Source organism: Sinocyclocheilus rhinocerous, unplaced genomic scaffold (genome assembly GCF_001515625.1).
Source record: "Sinocyclocheilus rhinocerous isolate Xijiao unplaced genomic scaffold, SAMN03320098_v1.1 scaffold975, whole genome shotgun sequence".
Classification (NCBI taxonomy): Eukaryota; Metazoa; Chordata; class Actinopteri; order Cypriniformes; family Cyprinidae; genus Sinocyclocheilus; species Sinocyclocheilus rhinocerous.
The window spans coordinates 152,769-175,375 of record NW_015628726.1 but is presented as its reverse complement, the minus strand read 5'-3'; the positions used below and the strand labels follow the sequence as shown (position 1 = coordinate 175,375).

The following is a 22,607-nucleotide window of genomic DNA, read 5'->3' as shown; positions in this document are numbered from 1 at the left end:
CGATCGATCGTTTGAGAGAGAGAGAGAGAGAGAGAGAGAGAGAGATGGCAGTTTTGTGTACCTACGTGCTGCGTCTGCGCGTCTCTCTCTACAAACAATTAACTTACTTCAAAACCAGCGAGTTTACCACCTCGTTGCTCAGGAATATAATGTAGTGATCTAGTATCTAGGCTATTTTATTCATGACAAGTTTGTGTGTGTGTGCAGCGCAATCAGCGATCTCTCTCTCTCTCTCTCTCTCTGTGTGCGCGCGCGAGTGATGCGTGTTGGTTAGTGTGCATCAATTAGAGCAGCGCATTAATATATAACGGTGATGACTTGGAACTACCTGTGCATTAAACGGTTTTACTGCATACCTGCCAGCCAGTCAGAATCCAGTATTCAGACAGACCATGGAATAAATTTTTTTATAAGATTAAGAAAACACTAAAACTAAAACAAATCATTTACTGTAAATGCTAGTGAATTTTGGCATCACAACATTATTATGTACAGCATGAAAGATGGTGAAAGTATTCGGACATACTGTATCTGACATGTTGTTTCTATCACATGACCTACTGGCGTCAGTTGCCTTGCTTCACTGCCATTCATAATACCTTTCCATGACCTCATGAGATTGTCCACTGAATTCAAAATTTTGGTGGAAGTTGCAAGTCATCTGGGTACTTTTTGCCTAATGTTTTTCGAATACTATGAATTTGGACATACTACTTTTTTTACTTACTATTGCCTACTATATAGTGTTGTTTTTGTCCATACAATGAAAGTCAGTGGTCACTGGTCACCAAGACTGTATGGCTACCAGCATTCTTCAAAATATATTTTTCGGTGTTCCTCAGAATAAAGTCATTTAGATTTGGAACAACATGAGGGTAAAAAATTGATAGAATTTTAATTTTTGGATTAAACTCTCCATTTAAATTAATGTCCTCATAATAATAGACAAGGAACCTTTGCGCTGCTGGTTACATAGTCCCTAAAAGCTTAACACTTTATAGTAGAGAGCTTAGAAAGTCCAAAGGAATTGAATAAGAGTTTGTATAATTTGACCCTGTAATGTAGCATCTAGCATAATACTGCATAATCTAGTTCTTTTAAAGTTAGTGCTAGAATAGATCATTTAATTTAAATGTTAAAATAAACAGAAACAATTAAATATCCATTATTGGTGATTATAAAAAAATAAAAAAAAACTTATAACTGTTATGGTGCTGATATATTGTGCATCCCTAGCCCAATCAGAGTTTGGGAAATCTGTTCCGGAAGCTATTACTAATACTGAATTATATCTCAAATCTCTTTTTTGCTGTTACTTTTTTTTTTTAAGTAGACTTACATTTTGTACATGGCAGATGATAAAAGAGGTGTAAAAAAAATCCCATAAACTTAGATTCAAGGAGGGACCCACGATACTACTAGATATTCATGGTCAGCTAGTAAACACTCAGATCATGCTAGCAAGCATAGAAAGTAGGGCTGTGCAAAAAATCTAATGCGATTTTCATGCGCATCTCGTCAGTAAAGCCGCTCCTGTGATTAGTAGTAAATCTCCAGCAATGAATCGCCTGCGATTTTGAACGCGATTTTGTGTAGCTTGTCAGTGAACTTCGGCTCTGTGTAGTAAATGCCGCTCGATCTGAAAGCACGTGCTGGAGATTTATTACTAATCACAGGAGCGGCTTTACTGACGAGATGCGCATGAAAATCGCATTCGATTTTTTGCACAGCCCTAATAGCAAGCAACACAATAAAAACACTCCAAATGTCTTAGCAGCCACATATTAATTCTCTTTTAACCCTAAACATCTTAGCAGTCTGGTAGTAAGTTTTGCATGGGCAAGATCACTTCACCTATTTCAAATTTAAAACCTCAAAATACCACTTCCATACCTAAATACCCATTTTACAGTCACTGTTATGTTATGTGTTATACACAATTTCAACTTCCCTATAATCATAACAGAGCTCACAAGAAACTCAAAGGCTCCCTACCAGTGCCACTCCCTAATAAAGCATATCAATATCAAGCACAGTTTTATCATTGGTAGAATATAAAATAAATAAAATATTTCAAGTAGAATACAATTTATGCAATATATCAAATCTTTAACCCACTGGAAGAAAAATCAAACCACGGCAACAGTTTAAAAGTAAATTGGAGAAAAGGGGCTACTTTTTTTTTTTTTTTTCCTTTTGTTTTCACAGAAATTGCCTTTTACCTTTAAATACAGTGACACATTTCTTGATTGCCAGTTTGTTGTGCCATTTAGTAAATTTGATTTATTCAACGGTATAGAGTCATGGATCGTGCTGTGCTCTTATGCGTTGTAATTGATTACAATTAGTAGTAAATTTCTGTTCGTGTGCCATTTTTGGGCCCTTCTCTCACTTTCCCTCTCATTTTACTCTTTTCCTCCCCTCTGCGCTGGGCTCTGCTCCCTGGCTAATGGCCCAGGGGTGCCATTCATGGTCGAGCGTGTGTATGTGTGTGACAGAATGGGGAGATGGAGGGGGGCAGGTCAGAGGAATTTGCTTGTGTGAGGTCCCGTGGCGCAGGTTCTCTTCACCAGCTCCAGGAGGAGAGATTAGAGTGAATCAGTGTTAGTGTGACATTTAGCACCGCAAAAGTGCAAGAATAAATCATAAGCCGACAAAAGAGAAATGTGTATGGCAGTCCTCTGTGACCCATCCATCCCATACTTACTTTTCTCTCCTCTCTTTTTCTGCTTGTCGTGCTCCTCTTTCTCCTTTCCTGTGCCCCGCGGGGAAGCTGTGATCATCACAGGTGAGGGGATCTCGGTCCTCTAGAACTGTTTGGATGATCTTTAGTGTCTTCTTATGTAGGATGTACTTGTTGTTATTGTATGTCATGAAACAGCCCATATCCCAAAGCAATTTCAGTGCAAAGGATCAGACGGCAGGCTTTTTTTAGTCACTGAGATGTAGACAGCTGCTAAAAAAAGCATGAAATTGCACATTCAAATAGGTCTGGGCGATATGACAGTATTATCGTATATCGACAATGTCTCGTATGTATCGCGATGTAGATGTCAACAGTCAGGTAACAGACAATTATCGACATTATCGGGGGGAAAAAATGACAAATGATAAACCTAGTAAGTTGCAAAAAATATTTTGCATAGCCCCATAGTCACCATACAGGTCTTTTTGCATGCAAGAATGAAATAATTTAGTAGGAGGGTTGGGAATCGAAAAGCTATTCCAATTCGGAAATCAGATCAGATGCGTAAGGTCAGGAATCAAATTACTTGTTATAAAATTACATTTCGATTCTGCTTCTCGATTTCTGTATGCACATTTATTGTGATTTCACAAGATTCAACTGCAAGAAGACGAAAAAGAACTCACTTCTGCACTCGGGCACTGTTTTCTGTGCTGCGCGCACACACACACACACACACACACACACAGCGTATACACAAAAGCCGCCTCTTATATACGCGAACACTGGACTGAGCTCTCTTTCTCACATTCTTACACATTCGAATGGACAAATACACACAGAATTATATCAAAATATCCCATAAATACAATCGGTTATGTCTTAAGTGAACGTAAAGAGCTGAGAAAGAAAACAAGGGTGTATTGGATCCGTGTATTGACAGCAGCTGCTGCCGCCAGTCATTAATGTTAATCAAAGAACAAAAGAAAAGAAAATTCCTTACTGATCTTGACTGAATCACTTTTGTAACCTCAGTTTATATTTTATTTGTCTGTTGTTCGGCCCTGACTACTGTAATGGCAACGTGCATCTGTGTATGCGATTATGTTGGAGATAAAGTTTTGTTGCAAATGGATGAAGACATTAGTAGGCTTCTCAGCTCACCCTCAACATGCACACGTTTGGACTTCGGAGATTCGGCAGCCCAACACTGAATATTATATTGTGGGGGTTGTATTTTGATTAATATAATAAAAATTACAATACAAAAATGAAATTTAAATTACCCTGCTTCTAAATAGATAAAGCAGTTATTTTTATTTAGTTAAAAACGGGCCAAAAGAGACCTCCGAACTAGTAGGCTACCAGAAAGGGGGAAAAAAAAAACTTAAAGTTTTTGCTCCGAATTCGTTTTTAATCCCTGCATGATTTTAGTCATACATGATAAATATCAAATACGTTATAGCTTGACTACAAGTTTAAAAACAACGCTGCAATTGTTATAATTAAGGAAATTAAACTTACCATCATGAAATGTGTCTACACAGGCGATAATGCCAAAAAGAAAGAGAAACATCGGAAAATAGGCATATTTTATTCAAGACAATATTATATGACATCAACATGCATTTATCATTCTTACAATCACTGCCAGAATGTCCAACTTCACCATGATGAACTTAAAATTGGGTTCTATTATTTTTCCTCAACCGTTCTCCTCACAAAAAGAAATTCATTTCAAAAACACATTTGATAAGAACAGAGTGGAAATTATTAGCAACACCAAAATAACAGCAAAGCTAAAGTTTTCTGTTAGTTTAAGCACAAACTAAGAAAAGTAAAACCAAACTTTGTGGCAATAATTAAGACCAAACTGAACATGTTTATGGTGCATGTCGGCAGTGTTGTCTTGGCGGGGGGCGGGGCGTGGTGGAGGTGGGGCTTAGGTAGACGATATTATCGGCGATTATCGATAAGATATTTTTGACATATCGCCCAGCCCTACACTCAAAGGAGTTTAAATTTGAAGTAGGGCTGTCAATAGTTACAATTTTAATTCATTAACATAAAATACCAGTTAATTGGTGACATTTTCAATATTTGCAGAGAAAAGCTCCCAGAAGTAGCTAATTCAAAGACATTATTATGGAAGATGAGTAAATTATTGAATCCATTTATTATTTGTCAATTTATTATTAGCTCAAACAGTATAGCATGGCACTAGCAATGCCAAGGTCATGGGTTCAATTCCCAAGGAAAGCAGGAACTGATAAAATGTATACTTTGAATGCTAAGTTGCGTTGTGGGTAAAAACATCTGACAGATAAAAATGTTAATATATAATTGAATATAAGCCAAATGAGGCAGACTTGGGGGCTTTTCAGTGTTCCAATTCAGAATAGATCAATTCAGAATGGTCAAATATGGCATAATTATTGCAAGCAACAAGTGAAATGTTCGTAAAAATAGAAAAAAGACTGCCTAGGCATGTGTGATCAGACAGCATTGTTTGATAAATTGACCGTTCAGAATAGTCGCTATGTGTCACAAAAGTCTCAAGCACTTTTACAGAGCTGAATCTTTTACTCAGTCTCAAGAAAAATGTATGGTTTTCCTTCACAGAGTTGCAATTCATGACAGGGCTGCCAATTGGAATCAACTTGAATGCATGGCTAACTCAAAAACCTGCTGTAATCTTTCAAAATCTTGACCCCTGAGCAAAGTCAAAGTCATAGGTCAGCTTATTTCTAACACTTGAGCGATGTACACTATGATTCAAGTTTGGGGTTGTTGTTTTTTTTTTTTTGTCTCTGCTCACCGAGACTGCATTTATTTAATCAAAATACAGTAAAAACAATAATGTTGTGAAAATATTATTACAATTTAAAAATAACTGTTTTCTATTTTAATATATTGTTCATCATAGATTCCTCTCTCAGTGTTATGATTCAAAACCTTTGGGACAATTTGGATAATTTGAAAATGGATAGTTTCTTTGGCTAAACAGTACTCTTTTTAATTTTCTCTCATCAGTTTTTTTTCTCACATATTCTTCCTTGCAACAATTCTTGCTGTTGGTTACAGAAAAAGGCCAAGTTCTGATACTGTATGTGCAATTCAAGTGTGCCTGTGAATATTTTCTGATCTTCACACATATACGCTTACCCAAGGTCAGCCGAAGTTCACTCAGTTCAAGCAATTTGTGTTTGGTCTATCACCCTGTATGGATACAAAGCAGCACCCTCAGCTTCATACTTATCAGATGTCTGGTAGACTTATGATGCGAGCAGCAACTATTATAAAAGCCCTGTTTGGATGGGACTAGTTTTCCCTGAGGAGTCCAGTTAAATTTGTGTTTCACAGCTTTTAATATTGATTTTAATCCTTTCCAAATCTGTTTTTCTCACCCAACCTCAGGACGAATTTTGGAGCAAATGATCTGCTGTTTTTTTTTTTTTTACTCTGGGGTCCTCTGAGAAACCAAATACCATCTGGGCAGGAATGTCTGTGTTGTGTATTATTTTGTCACAATTCTGCTCCAAATTTATTTTGACCTTCGTCGAATACAGCAACTAAAGCAAGATTTCTAGTTTCACTGCCTCGTGAACCTTCAATATAGATTTAGAACTTTATGCCAACTTTTATGCCAAAATAACAGTCGGTGGTTCAAGTACTGCTGCCATCTCATCCGATTTGAAAAGAAAATTAAATCAATAAGGAAAGTTGCTGCTCAGAACGGCCACTGTAGAGCAGCTTCTGGTCTGATCCTCATCACTTATTTTTTTCTTTTTTCTTTTAAATATGTGCATAATGTTTTAACTAGCACATTCTGTATATAAGTTTATTGTATTTTAGTTATAAGTTTAGTTGCTTTTTGCAGTAATTAGAATAAAGCTTAAATAAAATACAGTATGAATATTAGATTAAAAAAACTAAACCTAAAAAATGTGGCAACTAACTAAAATAAGTTGAATTACTAGATGTAGTAAAATTGTAATAAAAATAGATTAAAACAATCTAAAAATATTTAAAACAAAAACTAACATAGAAATGACAGACACAGCTAAATAAATACAATGTAAACTGCAGTTAAAATGTTATTAATAAATGTTAATAATTATTAATAAATAATATAATAGTACATAAATAATACTAATTTAACACTGTAATGTAACACTGTAACATCTGTAACACCCAATCTTAGTAAAAACTGCAGAGATCCAAATTCACAGACGTCTTAATTTATCCTAGCTCAAACTTCATTTGGAAAGTCTTGGTTTTGATGGTTATGCATAGAGCATGCATAGGAGATGACTTTGGAGGAGAGACAGCTAATAATGGACCTGAACAAGTGTGATTTTGGAGAACTCCATGCTATGCATAAAAAGAAGGTGGAAGCCAGGAAGAACTTAAGCAAAGAGGAGAAGTTGGTAGGTGTCCTTCATAACATCTGAATGTTTTAAATACACTAAATAATCAAAGTTACAATCTTTAAATTGACCAATGCTCCTCTGATGTTCCTCTGAATTGATAAATGTTCTCCAGGTTAACAAAGAGGCCAATCAAAAAATTGTTGAGGAGTATGGATACTGTGTGTTGGACCACCATCGTGAACGCATTGGGAACTTTAAGATAGAACCTCCACGGCTTTTCTGAGGCAGAGGAGACCATCCTAAACAGGGAATGCTGAAGAAGAGGATTCAGCCTGAAGACGTCATCATCAACTGCAGCAAGTGAGGATCAGTTGTAACAGTCCGCTGTCAGCATAGCTTGTTCGAGCCATATTAAATGTTCAGAAGTGGGATCATTGCTGTAGCACTCTGGCATGAATTCAAGGCCTAACAAATGAACATCACAGATATGTTTCATAGAAAGTTTTATGCCACTATTTTCCCTCAAGAGCTCTTTTGAAAAAACATACGTATGCAATATCAAGTAATGTTTCTCTCTACAATCAGTGTGTTGTGTTCAGAGGAAGTGTAAGGTTTGAATTTACCCCACAGGGATTCTCGTATCCCAGAACCCCCAGCTGGTCATCATTGGAAGGAAGTTCGTCATGACAACACCGTAACATGGCTAGCAAGCTGGACCGAGAATGTGCAAGGATCATGTAAATATGTGATGCTCAATGCCAACTCCAAACTTAAGGTATACATTATAGTCTCCACTTCAAATTTCAAAGCTTTAGCACTTAAACAATAATTATTATTTGAAAATAATTTTTGCTATTTAACTATGCACAATTATAATCTATATATGTGGTTGGTTGCATTTTACTTACGTGTACCATTTCTTTCCCTTTACCTGTTGTCTGCTACCATATCAGAATAGATTTGTTACCCTTTTAGGTTGTGACCCACCACATATCTAGAAAAGGCATTTTCAAACTTTGCAGGAAACCCCCTAAATATTAAAGGATTAGTCCACTTCCAGGATAAAAATTTCCTGATAATTTACTCACCCCCATGTCATCCAAGATGTTCATGTCTTTCTGTCTTCAGTCACAAAGACATTACGGTTTTTGAGGAATACATTCCAGGATTTTTCTCCATATAATGGACTTCAACGGTGGCCAACGGGCTGAAGGTCCAAATTGCTATTTCAATGCAGCTTCACAGGGCTCTACATGATCCCAGCCGAGGAATAAGGGTCTTATCTAGCGAAACGATAATTTTTGGTCATTTTCTTTAAAAATAAATAAATAAATAATTATATTATTTTCTAACCACAAATGCTTGTCTTTAACCACAAATGTGTGTGAAATATGGAAAATAATTTAATTACTTAGAGTAGAATGTCATATTTCAGAACTATTATTATTGTTATTAAGTAACTAAGCCCCTAAGACCAGGCCACACGTCTGGTGCCAGGACACTGCTGCTAACAAAGTCAGCCGGAGGTTACTGTCATAGGGCAGCGTAACTTAGTCACTGTATCTCTTACTCTGATTCTATGTGATCAGAGATACTGTAAGTTATAATCAACCATGGGAATTTTTTTTTTTTTTTTTTTTCTTTATTTTGTACTTTTTTGGGGGGGGTTGTCTCTAGAAAAATGTGCTGCAGTATAATCTACCTAGATAAATTCAGATTGGTCGCTTTATATGTTGGTCAGACAATCTTTTTCTTTATAAGTTAAAGGTTCTTGGTCAGAATAAGCTGCAATCTTGACTCAACTTCACACAATTAGTCAAAAGTCTGGCAACATGAGAGTAATATTTTAGTGAGTACCTTATTATTCACTTGATTAAAATGTACTTGTTGCCCTTTCCCTTCTCTCTCTGCCTGTACATCCCTTCATTTCCAACTCATCTTCACATCGTCTTCACCTCATGATTGTCTGTCTCTGTCACCTTGTTAACAATAGATGTGATTTGATGTCACATTTTAGCACTGAGTCCTGGCCAATCAAACAGAGCAGACGTGTATTCACGTGTTCTGCTGAATCACGCTCACTTAGATTCAGCTCAGCACCTGATCTTCACCCTCGTTCCTCTCACTTCCTCTCGCTAATTTAATTAGGAAGCAAAGTGATCCTTTTCATCAGAACTGAGTGATGGACACCTCTCAAGAAACCTAGTAATTATAACTGAAAAATAACTGGTTCACAACACCGTCTCCGAACCACCTCATCACTTTGCTTTTCTTTCCTGAGTCCTTTCCTTTGTCTGCTTCCTGTTGCTTTATATGTGCTGAATTAGTGAAGATTAAGTTATTTTACACTATGTTGGTCACTATGCTGTTGCTGTGGCAACAAAGTACCTTTTTTATTTGTACAAATTAAGTGCTAGTGGCTGGATTCAGACAAACCTGATTGCAATAGAGATTTTTTTAAAGACGTGTTTTCATACAAAGGTCAATATGATATTGGTTTTCTTTTTTTGGACTTGTGTATTTTTATTACTTTTTCAATATAGAATTTATTTTCTTTCTTAAAGATTCCATGAAATCAGTATACGACTTTTGTGGCTTTTAGTACATGTCTGTTAGTTTGAAGTCATCTGAATGCTAGTGATGTGCTTTTAGCTAATATATAAGCTTTTTATATATTTTCTGCCCCAACTTCGTGTTTCATTAGAAAGTAAAATTACACAGGTAAGGCTTGCAAAAAATGTGTTAGTCAAACCATTTCATGGAGTCTTAAAGCAATTTTTTTTTTAATCTCTTATGAAAAAATCTCTTTGTCACCTCAGAATTCAATCTGTTCCTTTGGAATAAGATGGTACTTTAAGACAGATCACTCATGGTGTGTCAGGCCGAGCTGCCCCTTGTCAGATTATTTGGTTTTTCTTTACTTTTTTTTTGTCTCCTGTAGGGTGAGAAGGATTGGGAAAAGTATGAGGTGGCTCGCAGACTGAAGACATGTGTGGATGCCATCCGAGCCCAGTACCAGGAGGACCTCCAGTCCAAACAGATGGGCACACGCCAGAGAGCCGTAGCCCTCTACTTTATTGACAAGGTCAGGCCACACAAGCTGCACAGACATAATTTGTGTACTTGCACTACGTCAGAGGGCTTTCAATCATGATGACTTTATTTTAGGAAGACCAAAGCATTCGAGTGTACCGTTAATCAGTTCACGTCAATTAAAATGCCTGTTGAGAATAAATACAGCAGAGATTGAGGAGAAGTCACAGAGGACAGCATGGTGCATTATTTCTTGGGCATTTGTTTAAACTGTGACAACCACTCAGAAATATCTGCAGGTGTTCATAGGAGGTTATATTATACAGTACATTTTTCCCCTGTGGTTAACTTACATTGTTAATGGAGGTCTTTTGGATTGTGTGTTAATGAATTTTGGTAACTGAAGACGAGTTGCAAAATCCACAGATTTCAGAACAAGATATTTTTGCATCTTAATTTCAGTTAATGGACGTTTTGGACTGAAGATCTGACAGTTACAGTATGTTTCATACTAAAATTAAATCTTTCATTCAAAAGATCAAAGTTCATTTTCTCATGTTACAGTTAATTTAAGTTACTTTATGAAGCTAGACAATAATATAATGTTGATTCATAAATAATATCACACATATTCAAAAAGTGAGAAGTATTCAAGGCTGCTTTCATTGACCCATCTGACGATCTGACCAATCATAACGCAGAATCTGCCATTTTGTCCGACAAACAAACCGGACAAGAGAGTAGATTAACGTCAGTGGATTTAAACTTGAAAAAGTGTGTGTACTGACGTCTTTCCACGGTTGAAACCAGATACCTTCTAAAGATCATTCTTGCTTATTTTGTGCTATAACTAGTAAAGAGGAAGAGGTGATGGGTTCACTTGCAGCTTGAACTGAAATGCTACAGTGTCACAACAATTTAAAGAGCCACAAAAAACGATATTTATGGTTTGAATTACTTAAAAAATGACTAGATTTGAAAGCTGATGCTTTATTTCATACCATAAGTAACCTGCTTTGTCTTGACACGTTGTCAGTGTCCTCTTTCCTCTATTTTTCACTGTGTGAGAACATAATGTGTGGCGTGAGAGCGCCATGGCTTGTCGGACGTAGCAACAGTAACTAAGCAAGGCGGGTCTTTGCGAAGGGTCAATTGACTATTGACTTATGCAACATATATTGCAATAACTGATCGTAGTTGCAACTGTTTCACATAACCGTAACTTTATTTGCCACAATGTTACTTTCTCACAATTGATGTAACTTTTCTCATAAGACCACATTTGTCACAATTGCAACTTTCTCATACTTGCAACAATTTTTCATAATATTTTTCATAATTTCACTATAAATTCATATCTATCAGTTGAGACTATTTCTCATTTTAGCAATTTTTTCAATTGCAACTTTCTCATAATTGTTACTGTTTTCATTATTGCGACTTCTAATCTCACAATTGCAACTTTATTTCTCATTATAGCAAACACCACAAATGCAACCTTTTCGTAATTGTGACATTGTCATGATTGCAAATTCATATTTCACAATTGCATAATAGCATATCTTAATATCAAATTTATCAGTTGCGAATTTCTCCCAATTTGCAACTTTTATACAAATATTTTTTTCACGTTGCAATTATTTCTTGTAAATCTCTTTATTTTTATTTTTTCTACATCTGACAGTTCAACTTTTTTTTTTTTTATGGAAATATCGTTTTAAGGCAAGCATCTTTCCTCAGTTTCCAAAAAAATGCACACACACTCCACACTGTTCTGTATGGAAATACTGGCTCAAAGTTTACATCCAATATCAAAGGTTTTATGAATCAGTTCTTATTACATTCAACAGAACCATACTGCAGCTTTTAGTCTACTGTCATATCCAAACGTTCACAAACAGATGAGCATTCGCTCTAAGATGTTCTGGAGATGTAGTGTCATGTCTGTATGAAGCAGGTGCATGTTTGTATTAAACTCTTCAGTTGGCTCTGAGAGCAGGTAATGAAAAGGAAGAGGGCGAGACGGCAGACACCGTGGGTTGTTGCTCACTACGTGTGGAGCACATCACTTTACAAGACACACTGGACGGGCAGAAGTGTGTAGTAGAGTTCGGTAAAGATTGCATTCGCTACTACAACAAGGTCCCTGTGAACAAAAGGGTAAGAACTTTTTTAAAAAGACAGGTTGTGCTGGCTTACATTTAAATTTCTGTTTTGATTTTTATAAACTTTCGATATTTAAGTTTCAAGTTTAACAAACTTCCATTGACTACTTGAAATCTACATTTAAAATCTTTTTTTTTTAACCTTTATTTGCGCTCAGCTGCTAGAACTTGTTTGCTTGCATAGGTTTCAAAATGTAAATGAGAACATTTGAAAGAAGCTCATCAAGTGAAAATGAATTAGTTTCTGAATATCTTGCAAGTTTATTTGGCGACAGGCAGACTCTGCGGAAATGTCAGATATAATTGCAGGTATGATGAAAACCAACCCCCACTTCCTCATCATCCCATTATAGGCATAATGAATAACAATTAATGCCTTTGGAACTTCGTGCCACATGATCTGGAGCTGATCTTTGGTTTTAGTTTCATTACTGTCAATACGCTGTTATTCCTTTTCTGTTTTTAGTAAAATAACGAATCTGAAACTACATGTCCAGGTGTCTGAGGCGACATTGGAAATGTGGCATTTAAAACCTAATTTTAGAAATGGAAAAAAAAGAGAAATATTTAAGATTCTGCACTATTTTTAACTCACTAATTAAATAATGAAATTTGTGACACTGATCAGGTAACTGAGCAGTTTTACTTCCATTGAAGTGCAAGATGCTCTTTCAGATCATCTCAAATCATGCTGGAGAACATGATCATCTGGTTTTACACAAACTTGTGGAGTTCATGCAGCTCAAGTGCTGCTGTCATTAATGCAAACAAATACTAAGACACAGTGGAATTCACATTAATGTCCCAATTCAACTTTTCACTCAAACTATTAAGCTGATAATATAATTTGTAATGAAAAATTTGCACTAGTGGTCTGAGAGTTTTGGACCTGCTTTATTAGGGTCAGTGTTGAATGTGTGATCATGTTAATTTTGATCTCCCCTCTATGTGCTTATTAGACGGGAAGGTCAGCATATGAATCAATCATTACTACCATACGACGGTGTTAAATTGGGGGAAAATGTTCCAGAAATATAAATTCTGTCATTGCTTGGCGAGTGGTCTGTTTACTTTCTTCTTCATGTTTTAGCAAATGGCTGCAATATAACAAAGAGTGAAAAATTTAAGGGGGTCTGAATACTTTCCGTACCCACTGTATATATATATAGTATTTATAGAGTTTTAGCTTTTAGTTTTAATTACTTTTTCTTATTTGTAAGTCACTTTGGATAAAAGCGTCTGCTAAATGATTAAAAGTAAAAAGTAAAGTACAGTAAAGCATTTGGCTCAAGGATAAATTGTTATTCAAATGAGACCGATTTAAAAGCACCAACATCTGCTATCATTAATTAGTTCCATGCATATTTTAGCTGGTTTATTTAGTAGGAGTGGAGGAAAACAGGACTTCTGCGAAATGTCAAATATAATTGAGAGTGCCTCTCCCTCTCTCTTTCCTCTCCTCTAAACCTCTGTTCTGTGCATATGATAAACAATCTAACATGTGTTTTCTGTTTCAGGTTCTCAAAAACCTCAAGCTTTTCATGGAAAACAAGCAAGAAGGAGACGACCTCTTTGATCGACTCAATGTGAGTGTAATGTTCTGAAACGGCAGCAAGACAGTCATAGATTTTTCATTCTGAGGGATACAATTCTCGAGAGACTTGCATCATAAGAGCTCGCACTAAAGAATGGTAGTATTCCTTTTCAGCCTGTTTTTTTTTTTATATATATTTCATTCTTAATTTTTGCAGCTGAAAGATTTTGCCCTCACTGAAGGACAGAGAGACGAATTTTGAGAGAAAATTTGGAGAACTGTTTGTGTGTGTGTGAGCGAGAGAGATAGAGAGAGAAATGTGCCCTTTCAGTGAGGTCAGGTTGGTAATGGCGGGCCATCGTGGGGAGGGAACGTTAATCTGTACTTTGATCTCTTCCGATTGACTCGGCGAAAGGCAGAGCGAAGGGGTGAATGAGGGAGGATGCGACAGAGTAATTCTGACCCTCTTCCACAAAGTGCTGCAAATCTTAATGCATGCTGCTGTGCTTTTAAGCTTGTGTGCACGCACAAGTGTGGGCATATATGATCAGAAAAAATAAGTGTCTTTAACTTGGCTGAACACTCAATAGAACAGACGCTGTTTTATATATTACACACAGTTGCAATCATTTACCTAGCTATCTAAACATTTTAATGAGGGAAAGCTTGCATAAGAGGATACAAATGGGGTTTTTAACTCACCTATTACATGTTCTATTACTTTCCTTTAATTTTTTTTCTACACGTACAATAAAATGGGAGAAAATATACCATAAAAGTTTGTAATTTCCTCATCACTTTCCACTGTTTTGTCTCTTCTCTTCATATTCACACAATGGCAAAAAGGCCAAAAATAATGAAAAAGGCTAATTATAATTATATACAAACGAATATGCTTGTCTACTAATTATAGTCTTATCCCTATAATACAACTGTAGAGCTGAAAAGGGACATTTAGTCATTTTTATGAGGATGTCCCCAAAAGTAGCTTGTCAGGTTTAGCTAACATTTGAGGGACATTTTTCAGCAGTTGTGTTCCCAGAAGTATAGTTCGGTTAAAAACAGACACACACATATACACATAAACTCTTAGCTGTGTTGCTTTGAGTCATTGGATGTCCTAGCCCAAATGTCACATTGTTCCCTGGTGAACAGTGTCGAACAGGCCGACATGTTCAACATGCGTCAAGTGTCTTGCCATCCGCGTGTCATCAGACGGCAGTGCGTGTGCTGAACATTAGCAGCGGTTGACATGCTAGGACACAGCTGGTGTCATTAGCATATAGTATCTTTAAAGATATCACATCTAGCTTCATTAGAATGCAGATGTATGCCTGTACTTGTATCGTCTTCCCCTGGATCGCACAATTTCTGAAGTAAATATTTGGATTTTTAGTACTTTGGTCTTAAAGGAAAAGTGAGAAAGGGTTTTACGTTAAAGGTTTTCGAACGAGTGTGATGTTTGGATCACACATCAGACAGCTTGTTGGTTGCATAGCTTGTTTTGAGCCCTTTTTAAGACACACATCTTGTTGATGTAGGCAGATATGTTTTCTTTATATCTGGAACATACAACCCATACTGCTGCACTTCAAAATCCATTAGTTGGAACAAATTGTCTGATATCTTTGGAAGAGGAAAAAAAGACTGCTCTATTGAGATTTGCTCTTTTAGACATCTTTTTTTTTTTTTTTGCGCATTTATTTCTAGACAATAAAGGCAACAGCGCCATCTTGTGGTTAACAGTGAAGCTGGATAGTAAAATATGATTTCTCCCTGTTTGTGTTTGAATACTACCTTTAATGTGTTGTTTTTGCCTTTAAAGACTCAAATGCTGAATAAACACCTGAGTTCCCTCATGCCAGGATTGACTGCAAAGGTTTTTAGGACATACAACGCCTCCATAACCCTGCAGCAACAGCTGAGAGAACTCAGCAACGGTGAGTGTCTTGGGGTTTTTTCTTTCTCTCTCCTATTTTCTTTCTCCATTCTATCAGTCAAATTTCAAATGAACATTCAACATCAAGACAACTAGTACAACTTCCAGATGTTCAGTCATGGCGTCAGTATTGGATTTATGTTGGAACATTTGCTAAAACACTTGAATATGATGCCAATATGGATTTCTGTCAGTGTTCAAAACAACATTGTACATTTTGACAACTGTGAGTCCACAGGGACATATGGATATTGTTAGTATGACAGTGTGTCCAAACTTTATGTAAGCAACATAATCAACAAAATCTCTACTTTGCGAACACACGTGTTTAGCTGCAGTTTCACATCAGTGTTTGAGTCCGTAGTTCATTGCAGCCTCACTGACTGTCTATCAGGGTTATTAGTTTTCTTTTCTTTTTTTTAAATATTACTTTGTGGTTTTAATTTCTATTTTGTTTTCAATTTGTCTTTTCAATTTAGTTTCTATTTTTATTAATTATTATAAAAAATATTTCTATTTTAATTTCATTTTGGTTTTTTTTCAATGTAGTTTAGATTTTATTCATTTTAATTTTGATATTTTAGGGCTGCATAAGTTAATGTTTAACATTGCTAAATTTCTCAGCCCAATCTAGTGCTACTGCTGTGGAGAGTTTTTAGGTTCAAGTATAATATACCATGTATCTAAAATATTTTGTGATAATTTTTTTTGTTTGAGTTAGTTTTGGAGTGATAAAAATAGTTTAGTTTAAGTTTTCCCAGTTATGTTGCATTTAGTTTTGGTTTTCTTTAACCATTACCATGCTGTCGATGTCCAGAGTTTTGGACTTTTTTTGCACACTTGCAGTGTATATATATTGCTTAAGTAGCAGCTAATCAGAAAATAACATGATTTCTGAGTTGCAACATTGAGTTTTTCCTACAAGGTAGCTATAAACTGCTGAAACATCTGGATTCAGTCAAAATTGCTCAGATTAGAAAGTGTTTATGTGCCTTAAGTGCTTTAATGTTGCTTCATTAAATCCCTATATTGAAAAAGGATTAATGTTTTTCAAAGCTACTTGTCGAACTAGAAATAATGGTTGTATAAATATGGTGAATTTATTATACAGTGTATATATATAATGTTATAATTCACTGTTTTATACATTCTATACATTAAATTCAACTGTCTGACAAAATGTCCTGTTGCTTTTAGCTTGTTGTAGTCATGAAATATCAAGAGAAAAACTACTTAATAACATGGAAGATATTGCTTTTAGCGCATCATGCCTGGTTAGGACACGGTTTGACGGGCACATTCTAGTTTGTTTGCGCCGCTAGCAGTGTGAACGGGGTTCTCATTAATTACCGAATTGTGTGTTTGCGCTAATGAGAGACTGTTGAATGTTTGGGAGTAGTATAATTATCTGAGGATCTCTAGAGCGAGTGCTGCAGTGTGTGTGCATGTGATGTGTGTGTAATGCTGGGGTGGAGGTGTCAGATCGCCACTGAGAGGAAATCTGTTTTCTGCATCCGCTACAAGCTCTAATTAAATCAGCTCAGTGTGTGGCAGGGTCTCGTTCATCAGGTGCCATGTGCTTTGTGTGTATAAGTGCTGGGCGTGTTGGCCTGGAATTTACAAATTTACACAGACAAGCCTGTTTAAGGTCCTGTAATTATCAACTTTTTGGCATTTTAACCATGTTTTTGGCTCTTTTCCTTTGATTCACCTCGAAGTAAAAAGTGAAAGTGAAATGTGGCCAAGTATGTTGACCCATACTCAGAATTTGTGCTCTGCATTTAACCCATCCAAGTGCACACACACACACAGTAGTGAACACACATGCACACCGTGGACACACACCCGGAGCAGTGGGCAGCCATATTGCTGCGGCGCCCGGGGAGCAGTTGGGGGTTCGGTGCCTTGCTCAAGGGTCTCATCTCAGTCGTGGTATTGAGTGTGGAAGAGAGCACTGGTTATTCACTCCTCCCACCTACAATCCCTGCCGGACCTGAGACTCGAACCCGCAACCTTCGGGTTACAAGTCCGACTCTCTAACCTAAAAAAAAATTAGTTTTTCATGAAGAAAGTGCTTTTTGATTTTTATAACCGTTAATTTATTTAGCCTTTTTAAAAATTATTTTTATTACAATTAAGCACAATTCTCTTTTACTATAAGGTGAAAAAAAATCATTATTATTTTAATGCAAAAATATAGCTTAAATTTAATTATTTACAATTTATATATGTACTTATATCTACTTATACATCATTTTTAATCGCAAATTACCCCCCAAATGATAATTTAAAGTCATTGTATTAAATGAAAAAAGCGTTGAATAGACATTACAGAAAAGCAGTATTCTGTAGTAGTATTGAAGTATTGAAAAAAAATGAAATGATACTCTAAATATGAAATTAAATCAGCCAGTAGGTGGCAGCAAGTCACTGTCTTAATGAGTCATTCATTCAACAGATTCTTTCAAACAGCTGATTCATTCAAAAATGAAGCATCTGTCTTTATGAATGGGTCACTGAGTTATTGGCTGAATAATTTCTTCATTTATTTAGTTTAGTTTGATTTGTTAAAAGACATAACCTTTATTATAAGTAATTGTTTAAAAAGTAATAGTTATTTTGTTGAAATGCATGTGACATGTTTGTTCTGAAGGAGGTAACAGCTGCCAGTTTCCACATTTAAATGTATCTGTGACTGTCATTTATTACATTTTCTTACTTCTCTCTCTCTTTCTCTATCTCTATCTCTCTCTCTCTCTTGTTCTGTATGGGTGTGTTAATGTATCATTCTTACTACAGCGACGGATAATGTGGTGGAGAAGTTGCTCTCTTACAACAGGGCAAACCGTGCGGTTGCAATTCTATGTAACCATCAGCGGGCACCGCCAAAGACCTTCGAACAATCCATGGCTAACCTGCAGACAAAGGTACTGGAGATATGAGACTGAATAGTGAAAAAAATCATTTTAATATCATGAAAAAAGCATTTGAATATGATGCTGTCTTATTACATTTTTTTTTCTCTTCTCTTCTTTTTCTTTAAGATTGACAGCAGGAAAGAGCAGCTGGACTTGGCTAAGAAAGAGCTAAAGCAGGCCAAGAAAGAAGCCAAAGGGAGCTCAGACAACAACCTGCTCATGTCAGTATCTCATTCCAGGCCTCTGAATAAGGGGACGTTTGTTTGCTCTTCCAGCTATTAGAGTCTTTTTGTAGATGAATATGATATACACATGTATAAAGCATTTTATGTGTTCAGGGTGGTGAAGAAGAAGAAAGCTGTGCAGAGGTGTGAGGAACAGCTGCTGAAGATGAGAGGTTCAGGCTACAGACAGAGAGGAGAACGAACAGATCGCCCTGAGCACCTCCAAACTCAACTACCTGGATCCACGCATCAGCGTGGCCTGGTGATAATGTCACACTCAAATACACAAACATGCTACACAGGAAGCCTCGTTGTATTTCATATTAGAATATGTTCAGTGTTTCTTTACTTTATTTTCTGCTTCTAGGTGTAAGAACATGGAGGTGCCACTGGATAAAATTTACAACAAAACCCTAAGGGATAAGTTTGCCTGGGCTATCGACATGACTGAACATGACTTTGTGTTCTGAGTGTGGTTTGTTTATCTTCCAATATACCCCAGTATTTTATACAAATGTACATTTGAATTGAATCTGTTAACTGAATTGTGCAGCCACGTTTTAACGATGGTTCAATAAATGTTCTTCCTTTGTAGGAAATCCCTAGTCACTTTTTTTTTTTACTATGTTACCACAAAAGCTTTTTGGGAGACAAGACTCAAGAAATATTTGGGTTATATTTCACCCCAAAATCACAGGGGAAAAAAAGGAGAGACTAAAAAAAGAAAATTAAGGTTAACAATAAGATTTTTTTATTTTTGCATTGTCACAAATATGTTCAAAATATATGGTAATTCTCATTAAAATAATGTGAAAAAAATAATACAGTAATGAAAATCATCTGGGCCTGTTCCAGGTTTATTAGATTCTGTACAACATACTTCCATGATTTACGAATGCGTTTTTATTATAAATCTAATGTAAATTATTTAAAATATTACTTATTTTGGGGGAAAATGCTCATGGTTTGACCTTTTTTTGAGACTGATCTGTTTCTAAGTCCAATATAATCTACCAGTATATACCAATGCAAGTCTTTTTCCCCCCCGAGTCCAGATTCAAAAATAGATTTTTCTTCGGTTGGGAGTCTTATCAAGCGATTTAGTCAAATTTTAGCTGAAGCCATTGATGTTCCGCATTATGCGGTAGACCTTTGATAGTGGTATTGTTTCAAATTGCATGTAAATGTGTTAATCATCATCTTACCCAGCTTAAATATTGATCAGATATAAACAAAGTGATTTACATTTCTAAGAATTCAGTCATTTTTAGCTTCAGCGTATTTGACCCAAGAGATTTTGCATGTCAGCATATGTTCCTTTGATGTATTTAACTTACTTGCAACTGCTAGAGAGGAGCAGGTGAAACAGTGAAAGATAGTGGTGTTACAGACTACTCAGTTTGGCTTAAGTAGGCTATACCAGTAAAGAGAGATAAGGACACAGGTTTTAAGAAACAACTTTAATTCAACAACAAATTCACTTTAACAGGAATGGTGTTAGGTTGGAACTTTGGGCTAGTGCTAATTACAGTAATGCAGGGTTCAGTTCTACAGTTGGATGTCATGTTTAAAAAGTTCTTTGCAATCCATTGCAGAAAAAGGAGGGGGGGGAAAGAGAGTAGCATACAGTCACAGTATTAGGACTGACTTTAATTCCTTCTAAATATAAAAAAAAGCATCACATCAAACCAAAATATGTTAGTCACCATAGAGAAAATTTTGCTGCTCCTGAAGAGTGTTTATAGTTTCTTCTACTCAGCATTCTGTGAAAGATAACACTGGATCAGGGCAATGCATTTTAATATAGTATACCAGAATGAAATGCACTTCAAATTTCCATTTAGAAAAAGACATTCACAACTGGTTTCAGCTAAAATAGTTTAATCGATAGAAATAAGAAACTACCTCTACTAGGAAGCCTCTCCCTCTTTGACCTTGTTCTCCCCTTCAATCTCTTCCACTCCTGCCTGAGTCATCAGGTCTGCTATATTCTTCTCTAGATCATCGATGCGGGTGCTCATTTCATCAAGTGAATCTTATTAAGGAAGATAGGATCAAGTACAGGTAATACCACTGTTTAAATCCATAGGCATTGAGCGCATAGCTAAAGCAATATCTGCTTGGTAGATTTTGACTAAACAAAGTTTTCTCGACACCTGCATAGTACTGAGTTAAAGCATGTATGCATTTGTAGATTTTTGTAGATAGTTTTATGAACCTGGCTACGGGGTGGCGATATGATTTTGATCTTGTGGTAAATTTTGGTTCTGTGAAAAAATTCAAACTTCAAAGTATCTTGATTTAAGAGTCTTTGGACATTTGCACTGGAAAACAAGACAAATACTGAGGAAGATGTTCATTTTTTAGCAGTGTATGCAACATTTAATTCAATTATGAGATTTAAGATTTTCTGCTCTGATTTAAGACCTTTTTTCTTTCATTTGTGGAAGTGCGAATTAATTTTTTTTTTAAGACATGCAGAAACCCTGTTCACCCGAGTAGGGCATTTTGCTCTCATTTGTGGACTGTATGCAAAATATAACATTCTCATAAAAACATAAATAAAAAGTATTCACTAAATAGCAACTAAACACATTTAAAGACCTCTAAACAGCTTGCTGTGATATAGAAATTACCTCTGGGACTATGACCGCCCCACTGAAAAATAAATTATACAGCTATACTAAAAACAAGAAAGGATATTTCTCCCGATGATCTGGTCTGACATTGTCTGGAACTTATCCTGCATCTGCTGCAGCAATGTCTGTACCTGTTAGGGAGAAACGTTAATCCGACGTGTAAAAATGCATAAAGATATGGAAATAAATCAAATAAAAAGATAAAACAAACAAATCAGCTTGTTTAAGTCACGACAACTATATTATCAGAAAAAAATCTAATATTAAATATTAAACGAAGTTTACGTCGCATCAAAATAATCCAAGTAGAACACATAAACAGGGCCTAGCATTAGCCTAGTTTAGCAAACCACAAAAATATGTCGTTTATTATCAAACCTACCACTGCTGTGAGATCCTGCACTGATTTTGGGTCTGTCTCTGCCATATTTTCCAAATAAATAATCTGTATAACAGCAAAAAGATGTTTATTCTTCTCTAAACTGTGTATCTTCCCAGCTCTTTGCCTTCTACTGATCAGCTGTTGGATAAATCACGGAGTCGTGACAAATATCGCGAGATTGTAGAGACCTCTAAGGGAGAGATTCCCGTTGCTGCAGGCAGGCAAATCAACCTCTGGCGTGATCAAACGATGCACAGTCATTTCATCTATTAAAACCAGTGACAGGTTACAACAGGATAGGCCAGAATTTATAAAGATAATTCAGCTGATTTTGTTGCGAATTACAACAATAGTTTAGGGATTTTTTTTGTTGTTGCCCCATTTCAGTTGCAGATATTAGCTACTAAAGTCTTTGTTATATGATATGCATATTTTGGCCTTTTAGGCAAATTTTCAAAGAAAACAGGCATAGGTAGGTTAATGGGTACATAGATTGGATGATAAAAAAAAAAATTTTAAGTTGTTGTGGGTAAGTTGTTTATTTGTTAAATGTATACATGGTAGCCTATGGCCTACAAAGGGACGTTGTTTTGTTTTGTTTTTTCGTCATAGTTTTTTTTTTTATTGAACTTTTAAAATTACAGAATTCAACCGCAAGTTCTTGACATTTCTCACATTTATACATTTTGTAAGTACAAATTTAAACACCATTTA

General features: G+C 36.0%; 1 protein-coding gene and 1 pseudogene across 2 annotated transcripts; one reads left to right on the top strand and one right to left on the bottom strand.

The window, feature by feature from the left end:
* LOC107738436 (DNA topoisomerase I, mitochondrial-like) overlaps positions 1–19,416 on the top strand; it is a 31,100-nt pseudogene extending 11,684 nt beyond the window's left edge.
* Positions 19,417–20,317: 901 nt separating this feature from the next.
* hsbp1b (heat shock factor binding protein 1b) lies at positions 20,318–22,068 on the bottom strand. Of its 2 annotated transcripts, XR_001639872.1 has the most exons (5): positions 21,894–22,068; positions 21,576–21,642; positions 20,778–20,901; positions 20,579–20,635; positions 20,318–20,449 (listed from the first exon to the last, which is right to left on the bottom strand). XR_001639872.1 is itself a non-coding variant. In XM_016550139.1 (4 exons), exons 1-3 carry the CDS (start codon positions 21,936–21,938, stop codon positions 20,783–20,785), a joined length of 231 nt encoding a protein of 76 aa, XP_016405625.1. In that variant the 5' UTR covers positions 21,939–22,068; the 3' UTR covers positions 20,318–20,635; positions 20,778–20,782. The 2 variants fall into 2 exon arrangements, 1 of the variants encoding a protein (XP_016405625.1); XM_016550139.1 differs by having other exon boundaries at positions 20,318–20,635.
* Between the last annotated feature and the right edge of the window lie 539 nt (positions 22,069–22,607).